This window comes from Anthonomus grandis, chromosome 1 (assembly GCF_022605725.1).
Source record: "Anthonomus grandis grandis chromosome 1, icAntGran1.3, whole genome shotgun sequence".
In the NCBI taxonomy this organism is placed as follows: Eukaryota; Metazoa; Arthropoda; class Insecta; order Coleoptera; family Curculionidae; genus Anthonomus; species Anthonomus grandis.
Window position 1 is genome coordinate 13673210 of NC_065546.1, and position 14149 is coordinate 13687358.

General features: G+C 28.5%; 1 protein-coding gene across 1 annotated transcript in view; it reads left to right on the top strand.

Annotated features, from left to right (window-relative positions):
• LOC126739390 (sialin) overlaps positions 1 to 14149 on the top strand; it is a 75815-nt gene that overhangs the window by 39606 nt on the left and 22060 nt on the right. Inside the window, exon 9 of the mRNA XM_050445055.1 lies at positions 12281 to 12436. Within this exon, the coding sequence (XP_050301012.1) occupies positions 12281 to 12436 (156 nt within the window). The remainder of the gene's footprint in view (positions 1 to 12280; positions 12437 to 14149) is intronic.

Sequence of the window (14149 nt, forward strand, 5' to 3'; positions counted from 1 at the left end):
AATTATTTCTGGTGATATACGTCTAATTTCATATCTAATTCTATTTTTTAAATCTTCTACGTTGTTTGGCTTCTCAATATAAACTTTACTTTTTAGGCGAAATTCATAGAAAATAGTCTGCTGACTATTTTTAGTATTTCAGTAGACCTGGCCGGCCACTCTATTAGCCCTCTTCGTCCTATCCATCTTCCTGGGAACAATGTATCCAAGTAATAACGGACATCTCGAAAGAAATGTGGCGGTGCGCCGTCTTGCTGAAACCACAAATTATCTGTCGGGACAGCAGGATCTTGTTCGTCTGGGTATAGGGCAGCAAAAGCAGGGATAAGGTCTTCTTGAAGAAAATTCAAATAGCGTTGTCCTGTTAAGTTTTCTTCGAAAAAGTATGGCCCTATTACTTTATTTTCCATGATATCAGCCCAAACATTTATAAATTTACGGTACTGTGTATGACCCTCAGCTGCTGCCTAGTGTGGATTTGACACTGACCAGTACCGACAATTTTGTCGATTTACGACACCGTTTGAACAAAAAGTTGCTTCATCCGAAAATAAAACTCGTAATACAAAGTGACGGTTATTATTGCAAATGTTTATCATTTGCTCGCAAAATTGGTTTCTTCGATCAGGATCGTCCTCATTTAATTCGTGTATTAGTCTAATTTTATAAAGGTGGTATTCATTTACTTTTAAGATGCGTCTTACTGACGTTCTCGCTATATTATTATCAACTGAATAATTGTGAAGTTGCATTGCTTGGATTTTCTTCGACGGAGAGCAGAACGTTTAATTTTGTTTCTATAGAAATTTTTGGACTTTATCTTGGCCAATCCCTAACATGACCTGAAATTATGAATTTGTGCTCTATTCTACTAACTGTTGACTGAAAACTAGGATGGTTTGGGTATTTGGCCTTAAACAGTTCACTTAATTCTTTTTGCGTGCGCACTCGATCCCCATACCCTAGCATCATCAAAATTTCAATTCGTTGGGTTTTCATTAAATTAGCCATTCTAATAAATACTATTAATTTCCAAACTGACAGTGACATTTGAAAATGGAGATTCTTTACGTGCAACCATGGAAATAGAAACAATTGGCAGTGTTTATAACATTATTTTTATCCTTGATTTTACCTTAATTTGTAAATAGACGTACTTATTTGTTTTCTTGTTATTTAAATGTAAATATTTTGAAAACAGTTGAGTTTTGAGATAAGGTGTGTTATACAAAACTTGCTTGGAATTTCGCCTATATTTCATAAATGCAATAAAAAATATAGCATTCCATTTAAAAAAGTGACCGATGACGTCATATCTTTTTTTTTATTCCACCCTGTATACAAAAATATATGTGAAATATTGGAACTTAAAATAAAAATCACCGGGTCCGAGCGCTCAAAAAATCATGTCTCTAATTTTTATCGAATTTATGCGGAACTTTAGGCGGTCACTGTATATTTTGATAAATAAGTAACCTCAATAATGACTGCGCTCAATTTTATTAGCTTTTTTTAAAATTTACGTATGAAAAGTGAGAGATACTATAATTCAAAAAAAGTTTTTAATATAAAGCAGTCAAAGATTAAAATAACATATATAGGCAACATTAAAATTCACTTAGTTGGCGAGCTTATTAACTACTTGATTGTTTGGGAGACGCAACATAATATTGTAAATATTTTTTGAGTATCAAATTTTAAATGATTTATAAGAAAATTTATAATATTTTGAATTGAAAAGGATGCCTCACCAATTAAACTCTTTAGTTCTTTCAAGAGAATGCGAGGGTGACTGCTTAAAGAGTTACATACAAGCACATACTGAGGATGGTCCTAGTAAGTTCGAGAAAGGTATTGCTTAGTCTACGAGTTCATAAAATCTTCTGAATTATAATAGAGTAGTTGAATTATGCAGAAAAAATTAAATATAGATAATAAAGCAAGGTAAATAGAAAATATCAAATAGGGGTCAAAAAAAGTCAAAACAAACAGGGGATCGCTACATCGAATAATAGAAAGCTTTGGAGCTCTGAGTACTAAGAAATACTCCTAAGAAAATAAAAAATTAAATTATTTTAAATAGACTTTCAGTCAGTATGTAATAATAAAATATTACACAGAAAAGAAAATCTGTATTTTTTTCGATTGATAAGCTATTTTTATGATGCTTTAAAAACATGAAGCTCACTTGGTAATTTGTTATAGTCAAAAAAATTAAATTATAATTAAATTTAGTGCTATTAAAGTCACTATATATGAAACAAGCAATAATACTAAAAATCCAAATATCTAACAAGTATAAGAGAAATAATTGGTTTTAAAACAATGATTGCGCTTACTGCTCTAGTGCTCTAGTAAAATGAAACTACTAATACCTCCACTAGTTAACTTTAAATAAATAATAATTATATTGCTAGTAATTAAGGCTATTAAGCTTATAGTTAATTAATATATGTGATATAAATCATCAAATTTTCTTAACTTCTAAAAAAATTTAATCTTCAATTCATATTTTAACATTAAGGTCTCATTTTGCATCAATATTCTGAGTATGAGGTAATAAAGATCGTGTCATATTAGTTAAGTAATAATATTAGCGTTATTAAATAATTTTGATCAAAAACTAAATTTATACATACAACTCAGAAATTATATGTATTAGGACATTTACACAAATTCTTAATCATCATAGTAAAATTAATTAAGAACCTAATATTTTTTGTTGTTATTTATTCTGGCAGTTTGAGTACATTTCTGTTTACCTGACAAACGAAATGTGTAATTGCGAAAATTGTAATTGCAACGAACTGACCCCGTTTTCATGAAAATCAATAAAGAATTAAATTGCATGTAATCGACAAGATGCATCTTTATTAATTTATAGTTGGAAAATGTATATGTGTATGGTTTTCTTCAATCTAAGCTAACTTTATTAACATTATTGACATAACAAACATATTTTTCCTACCATTGTGCGTAAACTATGCTTTTTGGTCAACTAGGGCTTATTTGTAATAATTTTTATTTGATACAGTGAGTAAAGAAGTTGTCTAATATTAATAATAATTTAAAAAAAAAAAATAACACACTATTAAATTACACTAAAAATTAAATAAAATATAACTAAATATATAAATTAAATATTCATAAAAAATCGTATTTTTAAAATAGTTATTTATATACCAAGTATGTAAAATGATCCTTTTTTGGTGATTGGGAAATTTGTCGACAATTCCCAAAAATAACAAAGGGGATTTTAAACACGTGCAACATACAAAATTATTTCTACTATCAAAGAAAAATTTTAAAAAATATCATTAATATTAAATTAGTTTTATAGCAGATATGTCTAAGAAAACTGTATAAATCCTGAGTATAAGGTGTATAAAGTGAGTACTTTACACACGGAACTGAAAAAATATATTTTATTAAATTTTCAAACTATTTTTAAGCAAATATTATTATTAACACTTACTACTTGGTTCTCTTTTATATGATATTATAACGTGCGCGCCATCAAGGCCTCAATACACTCTGCAGTCAGTTTTACTGTTAATGGTCTCTTTCATATAAAATGTTTGTTAAAACCTTATTGAAGAATTTTCTGCCAATTTGAACATGGACTAGAGTACTTAATTAAGACGTCTTCTTAAAGAAAATCAAAAGGTGTTTTCGTTACACGATAATTACCTGGAAAGTACTAATTTAATGCAGAATTAACACTAAAGACAATTCCTATTGCTAGACAATGTGAATTTTCCCAATGTTTTACAAAATAAGGATGCAAGGAGGGATAGAATCTAAAGTCCTTGAAAAACTCCAGTTGTACTAGTAAAGAAAAAGGATAGATTTAGCAGTTTTTGTGTAGACTATCGGAAAATTAATAAAATTACCAAGAAAGACAATTGTCCTCTACCAAGAATTGACGACACACGCTAGCAAGTTCATAATGGTTCTCAACACTCGATCTGAAAAGTGGAAAGGCAGGTAAGGATGCCCCCAGAAGATAATGAAAGGACCACATTCTCGACTGAAACAGGACTTTGACAATTTACAGCTATGTCCTTTGAACTCTATAGTACTTCCGCCACCTTTAAAACTCTTATGAAAACAGTATTACTTAGCAATTATACTACTTGGTTTATGTAGATGACGTCAACTTACTGGAAAAAAAATATTTGGAGATCATTTAAAGAATATTCAAGACAGAGAATGTTGAAAAAATTTTGAGTATTTTAAAAAGAAGTTGATACCTCGGCCATATTAAGAAAATAGTTTTAAGACTTATCCAGAGAAAGTCGAAGTCATCGAAAATTGGCTACGACTTATTGACAAACACTTGTTAAAAAGCTTCTTGAGTCTTTGTACATATTACACAAATTTTGTAGAAAATTTCGCTAACCTGGAAAAATCGTAAGATAAGCTCACGGAGGATAAAATGAAATTAGGTTGGTCAGGAGACTCTAAAATGGCGACGGACAAGATTTTCACTTTACAATAAAACATATAAAAGACAAACATCATTAAAATGCAAATACTTTATCCAGATGACCTTATATAGAAATATATCAACATTTAAGAATTACTATAAGCAACAGCCAGAGGTATTTACTTGCCATCATATTGGCATTAACAGCTCTGAAGAGTGCGATGCAGCTAGTACAATCCAAGATCAGTGTGATGATCCAGTATTTGGCATTATTTATTAAACAAAGTTTCGGGAACTTTAAAAGCCAGAATGGAAGAATATTTCTGACAAATCTCCTGAAGTTAAAGCTTGCTGGACTCAATAGAATTCGCTTAGTATACAAGACGAATTGTTAAAAAGAGTCTGGGAGAGCATAGAGGGAAAACAAAAGACATACCTGCTAGTCCTTCTTCGAAAACGGATTCAAGAATTTTTGAAGCTATCCATGGCGGTGTTGTCGGAGAAAATTTTAGAGTAAGTAAGATTTTGGCAAAATTAAAAGAATGGTTTTACTGTCTGAACAGTCATAAATATGTTGAACGCTGGCGCCGACAGTATGAGCAATGTTTCGCAAGCAAAGGCCTAAGAGCCCATATTAGAGGAAAGATAATAATAATAATAATAATAACGTTTATTATTTACCATGGAAATTACATAGAATATAAACTTACAGGTGTATTCAATAATTGAGGTAAATAAAAGCCAATGTATCAGACTGTTGCATTGAAAATGCAGGTTCTGTTCTACAACATAAAAAACTTTTTAAACTAAACTACTTTTTAAATAAAACTAACGAATTAAACTAACTACTAGATATAATGTACATACATTATATCTAGGTAGTTGATGATTTGGTACAGATTACAACAATACAACAATTAAATACGGAAGAATATATCTAATACTAGCCATTCAATTACAATTTATAAACAAGAAAAATGAAAAATAAATCTTCTAGCTCTAATATGCATGTTACTGATTATCCAATAAGATTTGCCTTATTTTTGTTTTGAATCTATAAATGGAATTTGAAATATCAGTTATATCGGGTGATAGCGCATTAATGATATGAGAAATATTATAAGAGAACGATTTTTTGAAAAATTGATTTTTGTGCTTAGGATTAGTTAAAGATTTACTTCTTAAATTTAAGTGATGAATATCTGTCCGAAATGTAATTTTGTTGTATAGGTAGGGAGGACTGCGATATTTAATAATTTTATGAAATAGCATACTGGAATGTAGCTTACGTCTATTAAACATATTAAGCCACTTAAAATCATTAAGCTTATGTGATACATGACCTCCCCTATTAATACCATAAATAAAACGAATACAAGAGTTTTGCATTTTTTGAACTCTATAGGAGACTTGACCATCTAGACAAGGTCCATAAACCACATCACAATGATTAAAATTTGACAACACAAGAGAGTCGCATAGCTCACGTTTAATATTCAGATCTAAGTAATGTCGATGAGGGTACATTGTTTTTAGAGCACAATACGACTTTTTAAGATTATTTGATATGTGTCCACTAAACTTTAGCTGTGAATCGAGTGTTAAACCCAAGCTCTTGGTGCTCTCAACTGCTTGAAGTTTTTGATGTCCAACAAACAAAGAAAATTCTTCATAAATAGTCCTTATTTGAACGTTACTTCCAAAGAGAATAACTACAAATTTTTTAGGGTTTAATTTTAACATATACTTACTAGAGACTTTAACAAGTGCATCAAGATCAGCATTTATATGGTTCAAAGCAGTTAAATAATCAGAAGGTGCAAAGGAGTGATACAACTGCACAGAAGTGATACTTACAGTATTCAAGATATTGAGGAAAGCATGTTGTATAAATACTAAATAGTAGTGGCCCCAATATACTACCTTGAGGCACCCCATTAAGAACTGAAAGACGACTTGAAAAGGTTGCATCAATTTTTACCATTTGAGACCTATTACTTAGAAATTACTTTATTAAAGCTATAGCATGATTTGAGAATCCTATGTAATGCAGTAAGGCTACCAATATTTGATGATTTAAAAAATCGAAGGCTTTAGTAAAATCTAGCAATACCAGAGCAGTGACTTTGCTATTATCTCGGGCACGAAAAATGTCATCGGTAATATCTGCCATTGCTGTTGCGCAACTATATCCACTGCGAAATCCAGATTGCTTAATGGGTAATATTGAAAATCTATTAATATGGTTCCTTATTTGTACATACAATACGCGTTATAATATTTTAGACATAGTTGGTAGCACACTAATGGATCGAAAATTTGTATAGTCAATTGAGTTACTAATTTTTGAAAGGGGTAAGACAATGGCTTCCTTCCAACAATTGGGAAAATAGTTAGTTTCTAAGCATTTGTTTATTATGTGTGTAATATATTCGCAAATATGAGGAGAATATTTTTTTAATTATGTTAAATACCTCATAATTTTCCACTGCTTTGAACTGCAAAGAGAAATCTATGTCACTTTTTTTATTGGTTGAATAAAAATTTAAAAGTTCCTGATCTAAAGGCTGGTTTGAGATAGTAGAGTTTATAAAAAAATTGTTAAATTGATCAACATCATTAAACTGCACCGGAATATCTTTTTTCTTAGACGGAGTTAGTTTATTAAGTTCCTCCCATTTTTGTCGAGTACTGCAATTTTTAAATTTATGCTTATAATAGGCTTTGCGTTCTATTCTTATTGAAGCTGTTGTTAAGTTTCTTAATGATTTATAATATTCCCATTTTTCTGGACGTTTAGTGTGTTTAAACTGCTGAAGAGCTGCATCTCTTAATTTCTGCATTTTCTTAATATTCTCTGTAATCCAGGGTAGGAATGATGCTATAACTTGTTGGTACACACTTTAAACGAGTTACTATTGACATAGCCGGACAAAGATTGATATGCTCTTATTATTATGAATTACTTTAATAAGTTACCCGAGGTTTATTCCATTGCAAACCAAAAAGCGACCATAGTAGTTAAAGTACTATGCCAGAACTGGATATGCCGATTTGGTGTGCTCAATATTTTCTCAAAGAGACCAGGTACAACATAAACAAATGAAAAAAAACAACCAAGTCACGGTGTCACAAACATTTATTATCGACGTTACGTGTTTCACTCTATTAGAGCATCATCAGGTCTAAAACTTAAACACCAAAATACACATCGCATTTTACACATATTGTGTGTAAAAAACCATGGTAAAATTTGTCTATTATTTATAACTGATCTCTTAAGCCACGTATGTTCCCTTGTAAATGTTTAATATCGTGCCAATTTATAAAAGTGGAGATAAATCAAGTATGAAAAATTATAGACCAAGAACTAAACTTGACCTTTTCGGTGAAATGTTTTAATTATTAATTCATTCTAAATTCATATATATTGTAAAACGTATACTTATTGCTGAGCCGCATAGTTTTTTTCTCAAACGATCTATTGATTCCAACTTGATTGTTTACTCCGGATATATAATGCAAAAACTTGCCGAAGTGGAAGTTCATGAAAATCTTCTTCGGTGGTTACCGTCGTACATTTTAAATCGATCCCAGGATATCACTGTACATGGCCAACAGTCCTCCAGGTATCCAGTTACATCAGCTGGAGCCCTTAATTTTTATAATCTATTTAAATGATGTTATAAAATGTTTTACTTTCTTAAAAATATTCCTTTATGCAGACGATATTAAGATTCTTACTTCCATTAATAATCTTCGTGATTGCTTTCTTTAACAAAATGATTTTTACAGATTTGTCGAGTTATGTCAAAGAAATAAACTTTATTTTAATTATGAAAATGCGCATTTATTAGTTTCACACGTAATACTATTTTATTTCAATTTGACTATATAATTTTAACAGAATTCTTCTTAAGACGACTAATAAAGTGAAGGATCTGGGTTTCATATATGATAAAAACTAATTTTCGCAGAGCATTATTAATTACTTAAGCATCAAGTGTAATCGAATGCTGGGTTTAATTGCAAGAACTAGTACTTAATGATAAATGGCCTGCGGCCGAAACCGCCACACTTGATTTTATTTCGACTTTCTCTTCTTATGTCCAAGCCTCATTGTAAAAGAAAAAAAAATTGACGTTAAAAATGTGGCATTTATAAATTTTGTCCTATGGTCAAAATAGTAAAAATATTTTTGAATTTTGCAATAGTAATAATTAAATTTTTGCCAAAAATGCTCATATATTTGTTTTTCAGTAGGCCATCAATATACTGCACAAATTGTAAAAAAAATGACATTCAATGAATTATTTTTCTCATTTTTTTAATATATTTAAATTATTTAAGGTTACATTTCATAACTAATCTATGCAAAATGCAACATTTTTAAATATTCACGGCACTCAAATTAAAATTTTAAACATATAGATAGTTTTAAGTTTAAGGAAGTATTAGGGCATCATTAATAGTAATATCACAAATGTCATTTAATATTAATATATTGGATTTCCAGTGAAGTGTAAAATATCAGGATTTTTTTTTCAAAGCACAAAGAAATACAAAAGGCACTATAAAAAATCATAGTATTTTCATTTTATATATTCTCAATATACATAATATTAACGGTTAAGTTCGTCATAAACCGAAGTATTCACCTTTTATTTTCTGCTTTTAGCGGCACAAGAAGTGAAACGTTATGAGAAGACTGTAAGCTAAATTATGTCTCTAAAATCGTTATTACCCATTCTACACGTGCATACTCCTAAAAACGTTTAAATTCCTTTAACGAATAAAATACTACTTATACTTTATTGCTTCATTTATTGGCTTAAATTACGCCATTTAAAATTTGTTAAAGTTTAAATCTGATATTTGGGAATATTAGTTCAAAGTTTAAGTCCAATTTAGAGATAATTACTTTTGAAGCTTACAGTTTATATTTGGGTAAAATATTTGAGATTACGTTTATAATGGAGATTATCGATAAAGTATGTAATCTACATAAAAATACGTAAAGATGTAATACTCTAAAGATTTCTAAATATCCTATATCTAATTAATAGTTGTTCCCTAAGTTAAATAGAACAGTTTAATTTCCGGAACATTCTCTTTGTGAAAGCTCGTATAAAGGACCCTGTTCACGGAAAATCAAGCATTTAGTGGTCTTTTTGATTTTGAGTGGTTTGTTTGAAATCTGACCCAATTCTAGTTAAATATTAGGTAATAGTAAGAGGTTTAGATGAAACTTGAGTAGTTAAACTATATTTGATTTGATTAAAAAAAAATATATTTTAGGTTATCAAATATTATTAGTAAGTTTTTAGACACATGTGGAATTTACCATTTGGTCTAAAGATTTGAGACTTATTAGTAAGTTATCTTCAGATAAAATCTATTTTATCGTGAATTCATATTAAGTGACCTAATTAATTGGAACCTATATTAATATTTAAATAAAAATTGAATTTAGTTTAGAAGATTTTACTATCTCATGTACTTAAAACTTAAAAAGGAGTGAAAAATAAACTCGGTAAACATAGTATACTTTGAAATTTGATAATAGGTAGATTTCAAAATATTTTCTTACATTTAAAAATACTAATGTAATTACGCGCCTAAAAATGCAAACCCTTTTTTGTGAAACATTGACTAGGTTAATTAATATTAGACGTTTACTTTATTAATCCCTAAAGCCAACAATATTATAATATTTGGATCAGTAATTTAAAGATCTGAAGAATTACGAAACAAAATTATCCATGATGTAAAGGAAATTAGCAAATATAAATGATTCCCGATTATAAAATATCTCTGTAAAAGGTATTCCTAAGCGAAATATTCTATAGAAAAAAAAGAACTTATGAGAGCTTGAACAAAAAAAAAAACAATTTAAAAATATCATACAGAAGTCAAGGGCAGGCGACGACTAAATTAGAAAGCAATAATATAAATTATCTTATGAAACTTGTGGGAATCTGGGCGGTAAGATCTCTCCTTTCAGTATTAGTGGTTAAATTGAAATCTGAAGTTAGTGGTTAAATCAGGACTGAGTGAAATTTATATTTATTACAATATAAATGCTATTAATGGTACAGTTAATATCTAAAATTCAATTGCTAACAGCAAAGGCAATACCACTGACTTTATATTCAAAATTATAACTTTATTTATTTAAATTAATAATTCGCCTATGTAATAACATTCAGAATTTACCAAAGGTTGCAAAAATGTAATATTAAATAGGTCGTTATTTTTTTTGTTTTTCTTTTATAACATTTTAAAATTATTATAAAATTTTTCTCTTTAATGCTCTCTATACATAAAGCTGCTCATTAGTTAAGTATGATTTAAAAAACTTTTTAAAACCATCTGGAAAATCAATCACTTTAGGTTTTAAAAGAAATATATTGAAATTAATTTTATCAGAAACTTTATGATTGCAATTTTTAAGTTTAAATTTACTATTTACAAGCACATCATCATTTTGCTTTTTATATTTTAGTGATAATAATAATATTGCTATTATTCGATTGATTATATTTAAATTTATACCCAAATAATAAACAAGAAAGCACTTCATTTACTTTATCCAAAGACCTTTTATCTAATAACTTTTTTATTAAAAACTATTATTTACATTTTTTGTCTACATTTGATTTTCTATTGTTTTAAAAGATTTTGTTCAAATCAAATATTATTTATAATAATAGAGTAAATTTTAAAATAATGGTGATGTTAAGTAAGTAATTTTTAGTGTTTGCTTTTTAATAATTAAATTACTAATTGCATAGCATTTTTATTTTTGAGTAACCATTTAATTTTTGAATATTCAAAATAGTAAATCTATTCTCTTCTGTTTCAACTAGATAACGTTTTTCGTATAACTCTCGTGAAATCAATGCACGCTGACTTAATTTTCATATAGGACTAGTTAGTTATATAATCAGTGCCAACATATTCTTGTCCTTGTTTCACTCAAGTGTTTGTAGAACATCAATAGGTCAAGCTTTAATATAAGATCAATAAATCTGGAAGGAAAAAATATTAAAATAAATACTAACTTAAAAAAATATATTAAAGTGAAATTGATAGTAAAAAAAGTTAATTTAGAGGATACGCATGATCAAAATTTTTGAGTTTTTTCTTACAAATTTAATAATGTATACCATCCTAAGTATTTACACATTTTTGTTAGTTTTGTTTCAAAAGTAAAGCCAAGAATTTTAGACATAATTAAAAAAAATTAAATTTTAAAGTGTGTATTATTAATTTAGTAAATTTAGTAAATTGTTTATAGATGAGCAGTCTTTTTAAAAGCCAATTTATTATTATTTTTTAATATTCAGAATACTTTATTAGCCCTAAGTACTATATTTTAGAGCATGCGAGAATTCAATGCATTTAAGTAACCCAATTTTAAACAATAAATGCAGTATATAAAACGAGCCATTTGAAACGAATCGATGTTATAGGAAGTGTAACGAACTACGCCAGATGTATCCGATAAATTCAAAATCAAAGGCGGATTAAGGACCCTCTATTTAATGCAGATACTGCTAATGCAATATCTGCCAGACATCGTAAACATTGATATTAATTGCTTTCTATTTAATATTATTTTGTAATTTTTTTTAAATACACTTTTTTTAACAATGCAAAAATAAGTGTTTAAAGGCGCACATTAAACAAGGTATATTTTCAAAAAATTCTAATTAAAATTCTATAAAAAGCGAAACTCGGTAAGCTGTGCTAAAACTTTGTACCATAAAGAGAAAGTTAAAGAGAAACCAAGCTGGATGAAACAAAAAGTAATTAATTTTCGTAAATTAACGTGGTAAAAATTTTCAGGTTGCATCGGACAAGGAGTTTTTATGATGGCTTTAGCATATTCTGGGTGCGATTCGACTATAGCTATAGTTTTCCTTACGTTAGCTGTTGCTATTCATGGATCTGTATCTACTGGACCTTTGGCGAGCGTTGTAGATATAAGCCCTAATTATGCAGGTAAATTTTACTTTTTTGTGTAATATATGTATGGAATGAATATTAAAATTCATATACAATATAAAAAATATTTTTATTACACTTAAAAAAAATTGTTTTTACATCAAAGCTTTTATAGTTTTTCTAAATATAAAAAATAAATTACTTCTTTTAATTTATAATTCTAATATGTTTAATTTAAAAAGTGTTTTTTAGGTTTCATTTGAAAAATTATTTATTTATATTTTTTAACTACTTTCATAATGTTTCATTTCTTCTTTATTATACTCATTTGGGGAGATATTCATTATGATATTTAGTAGCTTGAAACTTCCAATATTTTTTAATTATTAATTAAACTGTAAGATCTAGCCTTCAATGATTTAAAGCTTGGGTAGAATTTAAACAAATTAAACATTTACTTCCATATTTAAAAAAAAAGGAAGAATGATTTTGCATAAAACTTAGACATTTTCAAAACTAAAAGACTTGACATATAGGGTGTCTCCTTTTTCATTGCTATCTTCTATAATATAAAAGATACGAGGGCGGTTAAATTAGAAAAAAGTTGCGGCATTTTATTCTGATAAAAAAGTGTATTTAGATTTTTTATGCAACGTTTCGTTTTTTAGATATCATCATCAACTTTTTTTTTTAAATACGGACCTGGATTTTTTATTTTATATTTAAAAATAAATTTTTATTTTCCTTTTTAACAATATATAACTTAAATCTCTGTCTCGACGTTTCGGTATAAAAATAGCAGTTTTCGAAAGCTTTTTTCTGTAATACGGACCTGATTAGTATTTACGAAATTAAAATACCTTTTGAATGCATATTTACTTATTTATCTTCAATATCAAACATACAATTTTAAAACTACAGTGCCCTTTTTTTGTGGGTAAGAAAAAGAAATTCGAAAATTTGGTATGGTTCTTTTAATTTACGAGTACTTGCTTTAGATTTAGAAGGGGAACAATAAATGTGTAAATAAAATAGAATTTTACACTTTTAATAAGAAATATTTTATTTACTTTACAAACGAATGACAAACGTGAATTAACTAAAAAAATAACAAAAGAATACGATTTAAGTAAAGAAACAACATTCTCTTTACATACATTAGGCAAGAAAAGCAGTTGCTGTTTTTCTTACTTATAAAGCAGTTTTTTAGTTCTGAGAAGAAATTAAGTAGTTTTTTACAAATAACATTTACACTATTTACAAAAATTTTTCGAAGTGTGACCCCCATTATGTTCAATGCATTTTACGATTCTTAATTCTAAGTTCTCTATTGAGCGGGTTAAGTATTCGGGCTTTAAATCTCTAAATGCAGCAGTGACCCGATGTGTTAACACCTCCATATTATTTATTTCACTATTATTAACTTTATTTTTTAAAAATCTCCATAAGAAATAATCCAGAGGATTAAGGCATGGGGAACGAGGAGGCCACCTTACAGGACCGTTTGTTCCTACCCAGCAATTAGGGAAATTTGTGTCGAGAAAATCTCGGGCAACAGCGGAATTGTGAGCGGCACAGCCATCCTGCATTAACCACCGAATACTTCTTAATGTTTCCAATGAAATTTCATCCATAACTTCCGTCAATAGGTTAACGTACCTTTCACCATTGAAATTTCCATCAATAATTTTGGGACCTATTAGCCTATTACCGATGATTTCGCACCACATATTAATTAATAAAGACTAAATCGATTTTAAGGCTTAGTTT